The sequence below is a fragment of the Abramis brama genome (genome assembly GCF_963993115.1).
Source record: "Abramis brama genome assembly, chromosome: 7".
NCBI classification, from domain to species: Eukaryota; Metazoa; Chordata; class Actinopteri; order Cypriniformes; family Leuciscidae; genus Abramis; species Abramis brama.
In genome coordinates, this window is record NC_139969.1 from 2,186,161 (window position 1) to 2,203,354 (window position 17,194).

At 41.9% G+C, this 17,194-nt stretch overlaps 1 protein-coding gene across 1 annotated transcript in view; it reads left to right on the top strand.

Annotated features, from left to right (window-relative positions):
- The window catches only part of LOC311086436 (uncharacterized protein), a 157,208-nt gene that overhangs the window by 85,814 nt on the left and 54,200 nt on the right, over positions 1 to 17,194 (top strand). The window contains exon 8 of the mRNA XM_084119320.1: positions 1,069 to 1,770. Within this exon, the coding sequence (XP_083975446.1) occupies positions 1,069 to 1,770 (702 nt within the window). The remainder of the gene's footprint in view (positions 1 to 1,068; positions 1,771 to 17,194) is intronic.

A 17,194-nucleotide genomic window follows, 5' to 3' on the forward strand; every position in this document is an offset into this window, starting at 1 on the left:
CAAACACGAGAGGCAACTACTGTGGCCATCTGCTGGCGCCAGGGAACGACGGCATCCAGAAACGCACAAGCGGAATGACATCTTGAAAAAGACACGTTGCTCTTTTAGTGAAAACAAAAAAACAGAATAGAACTCTCTCAGTGTTGAGGCACCCAGGGGTAGCCGCAGTGTGAATAACACACAGGGGGAAATGCCCACCGAACCGACACACACACAATACAAAGAACAGTAGTTCTTTGAAAACAGCAGTTGTGAGCTGCAATGCTAATGGCCACCGCTGATCGCGCCGTCACACCAACACGAATGAGAGTCTTCTCGTTTTCAAAGGCAGTCTTGTAATTCAGAAGTCAAAAACAAAGCTCAGCTCCGAAGTGAAAGACAATGTGTGCGTGCGCCTGCTTCCTGTTTATACCCGCGCTGCGGGGCAGGGCGCGTGACACGATTCACGCACGGCAACGTTCATTGGCTCGTTCTGTAGACACTCGAAGTTGATAGGGCTCCCTGAAGTGATCCCAATTACGTTGTTACGTCGAACGGGAGCGACTGAAAGGGAACTACTAGACTGCTGGTGGATCTATATTTTATTTGGAGCTCCAACTTAGGCAAAAATATGTCATGTAAAATGGACATTTGTAAGAGTAGAAGCTATTTTTACGAGTAAAAAAATGTCGACATGTTCACAGTTTTTGCAAAACACTTTTACTGCTTTCATATTGGTCAATACAGATAAGATTTGGGATCTGTTTATGCCAATTTAGGCTCTTTTTTTTTTCATAAGGTCTTTTATAAATATAAGCAGTCACAAATGGTCTTTTTTCAATGGTCCTTCTATCTAGTAAATGAATGTAAATGTAATATAGTCATGTATTTGCTGGTGCTAATAGCCACCATTATAGTAGCCATTGATAATGCTTTCCCCGGTGAGAACGCGCACAAGAGAGACATTTATTCATTGGTTTAGAGGGACAATTTAATTTCAGGAACTCCTTTTTCTCAAAGAGAGATTTTTTAAGATGATTTAAGATGTCACCCACCTTAAGAAGTGTGTTTGTTCTGTATTTGTTGCAGGTGACGCCCAACATCTCTCAGAACTCAGGATTGTGTTAATGGGTGACAGAGAAGCTGGTAAGAGATCAGCTGGAAACACCATCCTGGGCAGAGAGGAGTTTGGCTTGAAGAAATCTGCTCAGTGTGTGAAGAGACATGGAGAAGTAGCAGACAGACAAATCACGGTTATTGAAGCTCCAGGATGGCGGTGGAATTTCACTGTAGAGTTCAGTCCTGAGTTACTGAAACAGGAGATTTTGCTCAGTGTGTCTCTGTGTCCTCCAGGACCACACGCTGTACTACTGATCATATGTGTGGACTACACATTTAAAGAGACTGAGAGAAAAGCATTGCAGGAGCATCTGGATCTTCTCAGTGAGAGAGTCTGGAGTCACACTATAGTGCTGTTCACTCATGAAGACTCTCTGTTAGACTCATCTATAGAGCAGTACATTGAGAGTGAAGGGCCGGATCTCCAGCGGCTGCTGGACAAATGTGGGAACAGGTTTCATGTTCTCAACAATCGCAACAGGAGTGACGACACTCAGATCAAGGAGCTGTTGGAGAAGATTGAGGAGACAGTGGCACAAAATGGCTGCCATTTTGAAATAGACAGAAAGATTTTACAGGAGGTGAAAGAGAGAAGAAGAGCAGAGGAAGAGAGAGCAGAAGAACGAATGAAGAGGATGCAAAAAAGGAGAGAAAACATCAGATCACAGATGAGTGAGTCCATATACTTTATAGTGCAGATACACACTGGGTATATTACGTACATCATGAAAATGTAACAGTCACAGCAATTATAGCAAGAAACTTCTTGTCATTAACCGCTATTTGTAGAGGCATTCCCAATAGATGGGTTCAAAGCAGCTCACAGTGACGGCCCCTAAAATATGTTACTGAAGGAAATAAGCACTTTCATTTCTTAAAGGAACACGCCGACTTTTTGGGACTTTATCTACTATTTGCCGTATCCCCCAGAGTTAGGTAAGTCCATACATACTCTTTTCATCTCCGTGCGTGCCGTAACTCTGTCTGACGCACCCACTGCTACGGCACGCACGGAGATGAGAAGGGTATGTATGGACTTCTGGGGGATTAATAAGCTAAAGTGAATAAACTACATTTTATTTAGAGCTCCAACTAAAGGCCCGTTCACACCAAGCACAATAACTATAAAAATAACTATAACGGTAACTATATTTGCGTCCACACCAACAAACAATAACGGTCTGTTTATTGTAAGCTGGTGTGGGGTTACAAATTTAAAAAACTGTTTAAGATCTGCTGTCCTTACATAACATAACATGACAAACTAAGGTAGAGTACATTGAATTTGGCATTTAAGGTTATGATGATTATATCAGCTATTAAGCAAAGTTTCCAGCAAGATTCCTGCCAGTCCTGTTCTCTCTATTGTAAATGAGTCAGATTACTGAGACTCTCACCCTTTGTCTTTAATGGCTGTTGGAGCCCCTGTCCCAGTCGTTAAATAGTTATGATGATTGGATTAGGATTGGTAACACTCTAGAGTCTAGGGCGGGTTCCTAAACCAGGATACTTCATTTGCATGCTTTGTTTAACCCTCTGGGGTCTGAGGTGTTTTCTGGCCCTGGAGGTGTTCTGACATGCTCTGACATTTGTGCTTATTTCTGTTACTTGTGACATTTTCATGGCTAAAGTCTGATTACACTGTATTCAGCACAAACTCTGCTACAATAATATGTCAGCAGCATGTATGTAAAAGTTTGTAGTTTTGAGATAATGACGTTTATGCGTGGTTTGTGAAAAAAAAAAAAAATTGTCACTGAAATAAGGTCATGAAACCCATACTGATTATTTCATCACAAGACTTTTGAAAATTGTATCACATAGCCTAGATTTTTTGCTCAAAAACTATGTGAAAATCATCCTGACTGCTCATTCAGATAAGACAATATATTGATTTAAAATTTGTAACTTGTGTTTTGTGTAAGAAAGCTTTATGCAAGTAGGCGTAAACACATCCTGAATATGTATGGCTTTCACACCTGAGAAAGACAAAGACCCTCCACTAATGGCCCTATCAGGTGCTATCAGGCCCTATCATTCTGAGCAACCTTGCACAAAGAATGAGGAGATTTAAAAAAGAATGGCTTTTTGATTGTTTGGATTTATTTACAACACAACATAATCCAAAGATACACAACAAAGGACAAAAAAGCACATTATTGAAAACAATGATCCAAAGACAGAGACCTTTGTGCCATTCCTAAAAACATTGTACATACCTTTCATTTCCAAGGTGTTTGATTTTCACTTTTCCATGTTCATGTACAGAGACTAATGTGAATGTTGAAGTCAGCAGGACTCATCAGTGGGGCATCTGGTCCCTGTAAAAAAAAAAAAAAAAAAAAAACTGTGAACATGCTGATATCAAGAGAAACTATAGGGCTGCATGATTTTGGGAATATATTTTAGATTTTTCTGTCTTAAAAATCTATCCATAGGCTACGCGCAGTGCTGCATAAAATAATAATAATAACAATAACCTATAGCAGCCTATAAATCTTTCAAAAGGAACACTTCAGTAACAACTACGCTAGAGAAAAATATATTGATTATCATATGTTACCATTCGTCATGATGTTATGAAATGAGATTGAAGTAAAAACATGAAGCCTAATGTTTGGTGCGTTTTGCTTTTCAAACGCACAGCGCGTTTTGGATATGAAACATTCAAACGCACAGAATATGCAAAATATGAATATGAAAACATTATGGTTACCATATTATACATATCTACGTTTGAGCAGATATCCACAAACACATTAACAGTAAACACGGGTCTAAATATTATCATTTTCACCATATATCTAGCAACAGTTCAACTGCAATGTGAAGTTTATGCAACAATAACATTAACTAATATAATTAAGAATTTCTTACCTTACATCTTTCTTGTCTTCAAATCGCGTTCTTCTTCTTCTGAGGTAAATCCAATGTAATCTGACTAAGCTCATGGCTTAACTTATCTTTATTTATTTTTGTGGTGTGAACTCTGCTATCCTTTAATATGGAGGACGATTTTTAGAACTATATCTTTATCGTTATCTTTATAGTTATCATCCTTGGTGTGAACGGAACGTAAGGCAAAAAATGTAAATGTAAAATGGACATTTGTAAGATTAGAGGCTATTTTTATGAAAGAAGAAATGTCAACATGTTCAAAGTTTTTGTGATTTTTTTTTACTGCTTTCATGTTGGTAAATACAGATAGGATTATAATTATAAGCAATCATAAATGGTCTTTTTTGGCTTTCTTTCCATCTAGTAAATGAATGTAAATGGTAAATGTAATACAGTCAGGTATTTTCTGGTGCTAATAGCCACCAGTGCATTGATAATACTTTCTCATGTGAGAACACCCACAAGAGAGAGATTTATTCATTGTTTAGAGGGATAATTTAATTTCAGTAACTCCTTTTTCACAAAGAGAGATTATTTAAGAAGATTTAAGATGTCACCCACCTTAAGAAGTGTGTTTGTTCTGTATTTGTTGCAGGTGATGCCCAACGTCTGTCAGAGCTCAGGATTGTGTTGATGGGATATAGAACAGCTGGTAAGAGTTCAGCCGGAAACACCATCCTGGGCAGAAAGGAGTTTGACTTGAAGAAATCTGCTCAGTGTGTGAAGAGACATGGAGAAGTAGCAGACAGACGCATCACTGTCGTTGAAGCTCCAGGATGGCGGAGGAGGAATTTCCCTGTAGAGTTCAGTCCTGAGTTACTGAAACAGGAGATTTTGCTCAGTGTGTCTCTGTGTCCTCCAGGACCACACGCTGTACTACTGATCATACGCATGGACTACACATTTAAAGAGACTGAGAGAAAAGCATTTCAGGAGCATCTGGATCTTCTCAGTGAGAGAGTCTGGAGTCACACTATAGTGCTGTTCACTCATGGAGACTCTCTGTTAGACACATCTATAGAGCAGCACATTGAGAGTGAAGGGCCGGATCTCCAGAGGCTGCTGGACAAATGTGGGAACAGGTTTCATGTTCTCAACAATCACAACAGGAGTGACGACACTCAGATCAAGGAGCTGCTGGAGAAGATTGAGGAGACAGTGGCACAAAACAATGGCTGCCATTTTGAAATAGACAGAAAGATTTTACAAGAGATGGATGGTAGAAATAAAACAGAAGAGCGACTGGACAAATGGAGAGAGGAATCCAGATCACAGACTAGTGAGTGACATCATAAACTTTTATGAATATTATCTACATATAGTCTCAGATGTGTTTCTTCCTCATTGTTCTAGACCAGGGGTGGGGAACGTTGATCCTGGAGGGCCGCTGTCCTGCAGAGTTTAGCTCCAACCCTGAAAAAAACATTTGGCTGCCTACAACTTCAGTAATCCTGAAGACATTGATTAGCTTCAGGTGTGTTTGATTAGGGTTGGAGCTAAACTCTGCAGGACAATGGCCCTCCAGGATCAATGTTCCCCACCCCTGTTCTAGACTATGGGCCTAATTTTTTAAACGTGTGAACGCACAGAATTTATCTTATAGTGTGTTTACTCTAAAATCCATGCCAACATTAAAGGTCCCGTTCTTCGTGATCCCATGTTTCAAACTTTAGTTAGTGTGTAATGTTGTTGTTAGAGTATAAATAATATCTGTAAAATTATAAAGCTCAAAGTTCAATGCCAAGCGAGATATTTTATTTAACAGAAGTCGCCTACATCGAACGGCCGGTTTGGACTACATCCCTCTACTTCCTTCTTTAATGAGGTCACTAGAACAGTTTTTTGACTAACCTCCGCCCACAGGAATACACAAAAAAGGGGGCGTGGTCTTGTTGCGCTCCCACGGAGAAGAGGAAGAGTTGCGTTTGTAGAGTGTGTTTGTCGCCATGTCGTCGAGACGCTGTTATTTTCATCCCGGAGTCCAATCACCTTTGTTTGGCCTTCAAATTGATAGGGTAATATTAAAGACATGTTTACAATAACACTGAGCGCATGCATCTCCATGTTATGGCAAGAGGCGTGACCTTTCCGGGCAATGTGCGCTCAGAGCCATAGAGAGTTTTTCAATGGCTCTGCGTGCGCTAAGCTGCTGTTGAATCACAACACAGGAACCGCTGGCACAATCAGAACTCGTTACGTATTTCTGAAGGAGGGACTTCATAGAACAAGGAAGTCATCAGCCCGTTCTTAGGACAGTGTAAACAGCGGTATACAGATAAGTAAATTGTGTGAAAAATACAGTTTTTTTACACGCGAAACATGAACATGTTATATTGCACACTGTAAACACAATCAAAGCTTCAAAAACACACGAAAAACGAGACCTTTAATGTTTCTAAAAATGGTCTTTGACGTGGAAAAGTGCTTATCGCCACATCAGGGTCTACACTGTAAAAATGAATACGCTATATCTAATCAATAAAATTGTGGCAACAGATTACAAGCAATATTATTAATTAAATTTAACAAATTAGAATTGAGTAATAATTAATCAAATTAATTCCTTAAAAGGTAACCATTTACCGTTCGGAGTAGAGAACGTGGTTAGGACCCAGTTAACTGCCCGGTGGCTCCAAGATTGCTTCTCTGCTGGTCTTACCCCGCCCACTATTAAGGTGTATGTGGCAGCTATCACAGCTTTCCATGCCCATTAGGTGAAGTTTAAAATAAAATAAACATGAAACTGTATTATTTATGTCCTAATAAGTATAAAAAATATATAATTCTGATTTCTCCTTATAGTCTTTCCTTTTTAGGGTTAAAAAAGTCAGAACTTTTATCAGTTGTTTATCCATTGATGGGGCTACATTAATTCCATCCCATCAACCCTCTACGCACACATTGGCAATTGTAACGTGGCAGGCTGGAACATAGAAGGAAGCAGGATCCAACATCATGAACCCACAAACACTGTAACAAGACACATGGTTTAAATACAGAGACTAACAAGCTAAACAAGATAACAAGAGGGCGTGGTTAATCAGAAACACCTGGGGATACTAATAAACTAGAAAAACTACAAAGGACTACAAAACATGACACAGAACAGGAAATAACTAAAGTCCACACAAGACAAGGGAAACACCAGACAGGAATCATTACATAGTCCCCCACTTAAGGAGCGGATTCCAGACGCTCCTCAAAAAACAATAGTCCAGGAGGGTGGTGGGTCGGAGGCGGATCTGGGGGTGGGATGGAGGGCCAGGCCCGTGGAACGGAAGAGGGCCTGGAGACTGCGACAGGACGAGAGGCCAGGGCGGAGCAGGCTGTGCAGGCGGCCAGGGTGGAGACGACCCTTCAGGCAGCCAGGGCGGAGACGACCCTTCAGGCAGCCAGGGCGGAGACGACCCTTCAGGCAGCCAGGGGGGAGCAGACAACCCTTCAGGCGGCCAGGGCGGAGCAGACGACCAGGGCGGAGCAGACGACCCTTCAGGCGGCCAGGGCGGAGACGACCCTTCAGGCAGCCAGGGCGGAGACGACCCTTCAGGCAGCCAGGGCGGAGACGACCCTTCAGGCAGCCAGGGGGGAGCAGACAACCCTTCAGGCGGCCAGGGCGGAGCAGACGACCAGGGCGGAGCAGACGACCCTTCAGGCAGCCAGGGCGGAGAAGATGACCCTTCAGGCAGCCAGGGCGGAGACAACCCTTCAGGCAGCCAGGGCGGAGACGACCCTTCAGGCAGCCAGGGGGGAGACGACCCTTCAGGCGGCCAGGGCGGAGACGACCCTTCAGGCGGCCAGGGCGGAGACGACCCTTCAGACGGCCAGGGCGGAGACGACCCTTCAGGCGGCCAGGGCGGAGACGACCCTTCAGGCGGCCAGGGCGGAGACGACCCTTCAGGCGGCCAGGGCGGAGACGACCCTTCAGGCGGCCAGGGCGGAGACGACCCTTCAGGCGGCCAGGGCGGAGACGACCCTTCAGGCGGCCAGGGAGGAGGCGACCCTTCGGCCGACCATGGCAGGGCCTTATTGCCCCCCCCCAAAATTTCCTTGGGGCTGTCCATGGGATCATGGGCAGGAACAGACACTGGCTCAGGAACAGAAACTGGCTCAGGAACAAACACCGGTTCAGGAACAGACTCTGGCTTAGGAACAGACACTGGTTCAGGAACAGACTCCGGCTCAGGAACAGACTCCGGCTCAGGAACAGCCATCTTGTCCGGAGACACTGGCTGGGCGGCGGCCATCTTGTCCTGAGACACTGGTTCGGCGGCGGCGGCCATCTTGTCCGGAGACACTGGCTGGGCGGCGGCCATCTTGTCCGAAGACACTGGCTTGGCGGAGACCATCTTGTCCTGAGACACTGGTTCGGCGGCGGCGGCCATCTTATTCGGAGACACTGGCTCGGCGTGCGTGACCTGAACAGTCTCTGGATCGGCAGACGTGACGTGAACAGTCTCTGGATCGGCAGAAGTGACGTGAACAGTCTCTGGATCGGCAGATGTGACGTGAACAGTCTCTGGATCGGCAGACGTGACGTGAACAGTCTCTGGATCGGTGACGTGAACAGTCTCTGGACTGGCAGACGTGACGTGATAAGTCTGCGGAATGAGGACTAATGTGGTAGTACCACGTTTCTCTTCCGTGATCCCCACAGCATATCCTGAATCACTCAGTTGCAGGGCCAAGCCAATATAAAATCCTAAAGTGCCATGGGGAGGGTGCAGTGGCATGGTTGACCAAAGTGGCTCTGATAATCCCCCTCTAAAAAATATCATGAGGCACAGGGGGTCAATAGGAGTAACATTTGCCAGATCGATAAAATCCTGTACATACTCCTCAATGGGCCGGTCTCCCTGACAGAGACACATAATCCGTGCTACTGGATTCCTGGAGGTCATTGCTGCTGGATCCATGTTAGTGGTGGGTTCATCTGTAACGTGGCAGGCTGGAACATAGAAGGAAGCAGGATCCAAATGCAGCAGTAGTAGTACTTTTATTAAATAAACTAAAGACTAGACAGACTCAAAATCTCAGACATAGGAAACAGAACAGCACAACCAACATCTAACAACATCATGAACCCACAAACACTGTAACAAGACACATGGTTTAAATACAGAGACTAACAAGCTAAACAAGATAACAAGAGGGCGTGGTTAATCAGAAACACCTGGGGATACTAATAAACTAGAAAAACTACAAAGGACTACAAAACATGACACAGAACAGGAAATAACTAAAGTCCACACAAGACAAGGGAAACACCAGACAGGAATCATTACAGCAATAGAATCGCCATTGGCTAGTAAATATTTTGGGTTACTCGCCAGACTGAGATTATATATATATATGTATATATATACATATATATATACTGTATATACATATATATATATATATTGTAGTGGATTTTTCCCTAAACCTGACTATCTAGCGTCTACTGATCGACACAGAGCGTCTACAATCGACACTTAATAACCTTTATACTCTAGCCTCTCTGCGTCTTCCGTCGACAACCGGCTGAGTCTCTTATCCTACTTCCCTAAACTAACCTGCTGCGCAGAAGAAATTAACAGACAGACTTTCAGCAAATGTCCTTTAAATGCTTTAATAACGGCCAGGAGATCTTCCCGAGCAGTTCTCAGGGAATCTCTCCCAAGAAGCAAGCCCGGAGGATCTCAGACAAATTCCATTGAGAATCCCACCATAAAACACATATACAACAGTTTTTATAGTATAGAGGTATGACATAAATGTCAGGCTGCATTACATAATTTCCCCACTATCTGATTGGTTCTTCATATGCAAAGCCCTCTGTTACTAGGTAAAGCAAACTTTGTTTTAATGATGAATCATTTGTTAATCACAAGATTCTAACAGACTGTCTAGTTTCATTTCCCAAACTAAGTTATTTATACACATACATACGCACACAGTCAAAGTCACCAGTTTTCCATTGATTTCGTACAGTACATCCTGTTCCCATGTTAGATGTTAAATAAGGTTAGATGTTAGAAACATGGTTAGTTTAATATACAGTTTAAAATTTCTACGACAATATATATATATATATCAGTCTGGCGAGTAACCCAAAATATTTACTTTTGGCGGTTCTATTTAATGATAGAACTTTAGTAATTAGAACTAAAACTTGATAATCATGCATAAATGCATATTTGTCATTTTAACTGAACTTAGGACTGGTGGTGGTGCTTAAGATATTGTTGGTCATTCCGTGTTTCTGTAAAAATAAAAATAAAGATAATAGCATTTGATAATAGTAATTATTATTATAATTCTACTACTAATTCTACTACTAATAATGACAATATACAACCATAGACTGTAAAAAAATATAGTAGCTATAGGCCCTACAACACATGAGCTGCTGGGTTCATGAATGTTAATCACCTTGTCAGCGTTCGTTCGCTCTGATTTGCTGAAATTAAAACAGGAATGAGTGCCATCCAATAAGATTACCGTTTGCACATTAGTTCCGCCCAGGCGCCCACTACCGGAGAAACCGGCATATCTTCTGCTTGTTCTTAAAATCTGAATAATTCCATATGAACTCAGTTATTTTGACAGGAAAATACAAACAAGAATATCGTTTACATGTTGCGCGTCGATTTTGCGTGGTATATAAGACTCTCTCTAGCTCTCTCTCTCTTTGCGCGTGTGTGAAACGCGATGGCGAGTCACACACCTTCACACTAGAGTTTACAGTACATCAAACACAGGTACGCTGAGCTGAATTTGAAATACTAGTACAGATCGCTTGACGGAGAGCGAAACTCTCAAACGCTCAGTCAGTGTTCAGCGAGTGAAAATATATCTATGCTAAACTTATACTTCATAACATCTAACAAACACACTGGAGAGTAAAATCTAAGAATTTATTAGCCAATGGCTAATGATTGACATTACTAAGTCACCCAGAGTGAAATTTACTCACATATGCGAACTTTTACTCGCATTGTAGAAGGTTGCTCATACTATTATTTGTCGCTTACATTTCAATCTCATATAAGTTCTATTACCAAGACTGTATTTTACCTTCCTGATACTGACCAGGTACAACGAGTATGGGGTCTCTTTGGAACAAGTGGACGTTTCTAAATTTGTGGGTGTTTTCAAACTGGTGGGTGTTTATAAATCATGCATTGAAAATGATGCCCTTCACCCAACCCCACCCCTAAACCCTACCCACACTGTGACGTGGGCAAATCAGGGAACACGGTCGAAAACGCCCCTCTGTTTATGGCCTCACCCACTGATCTGGTAACTCCTATTACTGTCCTGCAGAGACCTATACTTGAGTTCAACCCTGTTTAGCTTCATTAGGAAACCAGGCAAAAGCTGCAGGGTCAAACAACATTGAACATTGTAATCATATGCCTAATGTTCTGTTTCTATGTGAACCAAATTTCTGTGTGATAAGGTTCAGTCCAGTAATAATAAGGAAGGAAGAAGACAGGGGTCGGCTTGAGCTGGGACTCACGTTTTATTCACTCTTTTCCGTATAAACAAAAAGGTGCGCACAAAGCGCGTTCACCGTGCATGTACACAGCAATAAACAAACAATAACTCAGAATTCTCTTTAGACGTTTCTCTCGATCTCCGACAGCACACGCGAGGTCCCAGCTCGTCTCTCTCTCTCTCTCTGCCGCGCTCCGGCTTATATGCGGTCTCTCCACGCCAATTACTGAAATCAGACACAGGTGTTCATCATCTGCACTTGACCTACTTACGCTCCGCTCTGCTCCGTCCTCTCTCTCCCGCTACAGACTCCGCAAAACCACGCCCCCCTCGCCACATTCTGCAATGAAGTGAATCCTCCTTCCCTGACCCATGTAGAGTTGAAATAAAGTTGACCATCTGAATTAATTACAATTACATGAACTGATGAATATATTCCTTCAATGCCATGTCAGTTGCTTTAGATTAAAGTGTCTGTCAAATGCATTCATGTTGTAAATGTTCTTCTGATCTGCTCTCTGCTTTCATTATTATAGTGAGTGGAGATGATGGATCTGATTCATTGTCTGTGGGAAGTTCTGCTTATGGTTCATTCAGATCACAATCAGGAGCAGACCCAATTTTCGGTTCATCACATTCCAGAGATTCATCTCACACAAGTTATGAGTCAGGGGCCATAAAACGATATAACAGCATGGAATGGCCACCACCAGACAGTGAGTGTCTTGTTTTATTTGGCACTTTCAGTACATTTTGGTCTCCCTGTGATAGACTGCGTTATTTTTAGGAACATATTGAAAGTTTTAAATCTCTGAATTTTGTTCTATAAGAGTTTCAAACCTTTTACTGATTTCAATGTTTTTCCCCCAGTGAGTGGAGATCAGCGGTCGGACACATTGTCTGTGGGAAGTTCTGCTTACAGTTCATTCAGATCACGATCAGGAGCAGACAGCGATTCAGGTTTTAGCTCATCATGCTCAGAAGTCTCATCTCACAGCTCAGGATTCGGGTCTTTGCGATCCATCCCGGAGTCTGTGGAACATTCAGGAACCATGCGATCCATCCCGGAGTCTGTGGAACATTCAGGAACCAGAGGAGCACTTGGTGTGACCATGATCTCAAAACTTTTCCCAAGAAGACCAAAGAAGCATGATAAGCAAAACGACACTAAGAAAACTTGAATTATATCAAATAATGAAAGAGAAATTGTGTCTTTATAATGTTGACATTTATAATTTTGACGACATAATATTGTCGAGTGGAGATGTATAAACATAAATCATATTGATATGTAATTTACATTAAGGGCTCTATTAACGACAGAATCTGCCTATTAATCTGCCTTTAATGATCTAAGCGCATGGTCTAAAGCGCAGGACGCAAGTGCACTTAGGACGTGTCCGAATCCACTTTTGCTAGTTTAAAGACGGGAAAAATGGTCGGCAGTCCCGGCGCATGGTCTAAAAGGGTTGTCCCTATTCTTCTAATGTGTAATGGGTGTGTTTTGGGCGTAACATGCAAAAAAAAAAAAAAAATCAGAGTGTAATTTCCCATTCTCTTTAAAAGCTAGTTTTGCTCGCGCCAGGGCAGATTCGCTATTTACGTGACGCAATTTGCAAACAGAAAGACAACGCTTCTCCAGAGCGCAAACGGATCTGCTTGTGCGCGAGATTAAAGGTTAAAGCGAGACCATATACGGGACTAGCTGGATTCCACCATATCTTTATGTACACAGTATTAATCTTTTACATTGTAATCCTTTTACAATGTCCCTGTGTGTAATAAGCAGAGTGTGTGTGTAATAAGCAAAGTGTACACGCGTTGTGGACCCGCCTATAGGTTCATATTACTAATGCGCTCTTTAAATAACAAAATATTGTGCCATTGACTTTAGACCAGGTTTCAGTTGGTCAATGTCTCAGTCTATTTCAGTTCCTCAAAATAGCAACTCTCCAATAATGACCCTGAACACACCTCATTTTCAGACCAGCAGCCCATGGGCCACAGATGGGCACAAATGCATTTGCTATTTAAACAACGTGGCGCAGGACATGAAAATGAAAACTGCGTCGGGCTGAAACTGAGTGTTTTTTGATTATTTTGTCAAAAATTTGTGTTTATTTTTAACTTCCTTTATTATTTATTTAATTTTTAATCCCAGATTTATGTGTGTGTGTGTGTGTGTGTGTGTATATATATACAGTGAGGAAAATAAGTATTTGAACACCCTGCTATTTTGCAAGTTCTCCCACTTAGAAATCATGGAGGGGTCTGAAATTGTCATCGTAGGTGCATGTCCACTGTGAGAGACATAATCTAAAAAAAAAAATCCAGAAATCACAATGTATGATTTTTTAACTATTTATTTGTATGATACAGCTGCAAATAAGTATTTGAACACCTGAGAAAATCAGTGTTAATATTTGGTACAGTAGCCTTTGTTTGCAATTACAGAGGTCAAACGTTTCCTGTAGTTTTTCACCAGGTTTGCACACACTGCAGGAGGGATTTTGGCCCACTCCTCCACACAGATCTTCTCTAGATCAGTCAGGTTTCTGGGCTGTCGCTGAGAAACACGGAGTTTGAGCTCCCTCCAAAGATTCTCTATTGGGTTTAGGTCTGGAGACTGGCTAGGCCACGCCAGAACCTTGATATGCTTCTTACAGAGCCACTCCTTGGTTATCCTGGCTGTGTGCTTCGGGTCATTGTCATGTTGGAAGACCCAGCCTCGACCCATCTTCAATGCTCTAACTGAGGGAAGGAGGTTGTTCCCCAAAATCTCGCAATACATGGCCCCGGTCATCCTCTCCTTAATACAGTGCAGTCGCCCTGTCCCATGTGCAGAAAAACACCCCCAAAGCATGATGCTACCACCCCCATGCTTCATAGTAGGGATGGTGTTCTTTGGATGGTACTCATTCTTCTTCCTCCAAACACGTTTAGTGGAATTATGACCAAAAAGTTCTATTTTGGTCTCATCTGACCACATGACTTTCTCCCATGACTCCTCTGGATCATCCAAATGGTCATTGGCAAACTTAAGACGGGCCTTGACATGTGCTGGTTTAAGCAGGGGAACCTTCCGTGCCATGCATGATTTCAAACCATGACGTCTTAGTGTATTACCAACAGTAACCTTGGAAACGGTGGTCCCAGCTCTTTTCAGGTCATTGACCAGCTCCTCCCGTGTAGTTCTGGGCTGATTTCTCACCTTTCTTAGGATCATTGAGACCCCACGAGGTGAGATCTTGCATGGAGCCCCAGTCTGAGGGAGATTGACAGTCATGTTTAGCTTCTTCCATTTTCTAATGATTGCTCCAACAGTGGACCTTTTTTCACCAAGCTGCTTGGCAATTTCCCCGTAGCTCTTTCCAGCCTTGTGGAGGTGTACAATTTTGTCTCTAGTGTCTTTGGACAGCTCTTTGGTCTTGGCCATGTTAGTAGTTGGATTCTTACTGATTGTATGGGGTGGACAGGTGTCTTTTTGCAGCTAACGACCTCAAACAGGTGCATCTAATTTAGGATAATAAATAGAGTGGAGGTGGACATTTTAAAGGCAGACTAACAGGTCTTTGAGGGTCAGAATTCTAGCTGATAGACAGGTGTTCAAATACTTATTTGCAGCTGTATCATACAAATAAATAGTTAAAAAATCATATATTGTGATTTCTGGATTTTTTTTTTTTAGATTATGTCTCTCACAGTGGACATGCACCTACGATGACAATTTCAGACCCCTCCATGATTTCCAAGTGGGAGAACTTGCAAAATAGCAGGGTGTTCAAATACTTATTTTCCTCACTGTATATATATATATATATATATATATATATATATATACACACAGAAGCGCTGTTCCAATGCTTTTCAAATGCAGCTCGTTTCTTTTGAAAGCTAAAGTGTTTATATATATATATATATATGTCTGTCAAAATGTATAACGTACAACACATATTGAATGATGTTCACTAACCCGGTAAAATTTTCAATTGGATTGGTGTTTTTTTTTCTTTAGCCTGCAGTGTAAAGTATTTCACTCGGTTCCGTGATCATTCCCGATTCAATTTCAGCGAGTGAAGAACAAATTCATGTGCATTATGTATTATGTGCCTCATGCTGAAGCCGCTCTGGATACCATTTTCTTTTTTCGATACCGGTGCCAAATCGATACTTTTAAAACAGTACCGGTGCCTGAACCGATACTAAAAAAAAAAAAAAAAGCCTCAAAATGATGGTGAATGACATTAAAGAACGGCTTTTTTATTGAAAAAAATAAAATAAAAGATTCTTAAAATCAAACAATATTTTCAAATTTAAGTATACTTAAATATATTTAAATAAGTAGCCTAAATAGAAAACAACAAATTTACATAACAAATTCACAATAAACCTAAGACACCTGACCTAACCCAACTAATTTAACACTAAATAACACTAAAAAACAGTTACAGTACTAATAACAGCTAAGTAGTCTGTATTCTTGGTTTGCTCCAAACCAGCTTTACATTTAAGCATTTCTTTTGCAAAAATATGACCACATTTTTGCCTTCTCTGGCAAAATACGACACCTCTCCTGACTTATTGCATGTCCTGCACAAGGTGAGCGTTATTTTAGAATGCATCACCTTAAATGCTGTGACGCGAAACCCCTCGTGGAAGAAGAACGCCGTCATGTTTACAACTGTGACAAGGAGTGCTCATCAGGATTAGATGTACGCCGGTCTGTTGTATAGGGACATTGACTTTTCACACTAAACATGACGCGGAACAAAACGAACTTTGATTGCCTGCTTGTGTATTTTACAAACTATAAATGTATTGTTTTGTTAGTATACTTGTATATAACACTGAAAACACTGAATAGTTGAATGGTTGAAAACACTGAATAGTGATATGACAACGCTGAGTGCGTCTGTCTCTGGCTCAGCGCCAGCCAACGCGCGAACGCAGATTTGAATTTAGAAGTTGATGATCACGCAGATCTGAACATTCTAATCACAGCGGTGTGAACGATCGTATGCATCGAATGGTTAACTAGCAATCACATACTTATGCTGCTTACGTCCGTTTCGGAGAACCAGATGGCAAATATTTCAACCGACAGCTGACGAGCTGAGGCATTTAAAGGTGCCATGTGTAAAAATTGAGGTAAAAATATCCAAAAAATGAGCTACACACATCAAAAGAATGAGAAGAAATAAAGGCGATGATGTCATTAAAAAAATGTCAAGTTATAGTGCTGCAGAGATATCAATCTTAATTAGCATTAGCATTACTAGCCACGGCCCGACAGGTGTCGTAATACCAGTTTCGGCCATGGGAGGCAGAATACGGGCAACATAACCACCAGCCAACCTGCAATACACGAATAACTCGCACGGCTTGTGGGCATACTTGAACCTGATGTCAATCTTGTGGAAAGTACAGCCCACTACTACATTTCAGTTCAGGGAAGAGAGCGGAAGGATGGCTGAAGCCCTTGGCAAGAGACCCCTACCACCACCACCACCCGCTGCAGGGAAAAAACCGCGCTCTGAAGCACAAATAAAATCAGATAAGAAAAGGAGCCGAACCCGAGTAAACATTGGCACTGCTTTCCATCGCTGGAGACAACTGATGGACATGAAAGAAATGAGGTTCGACTCCGAACTTGCAATATTTCTTTTGGATTGGTAAGTAAGATGCTGTTAGTATTTCGCTAGAAGTTTGTTTTATATGT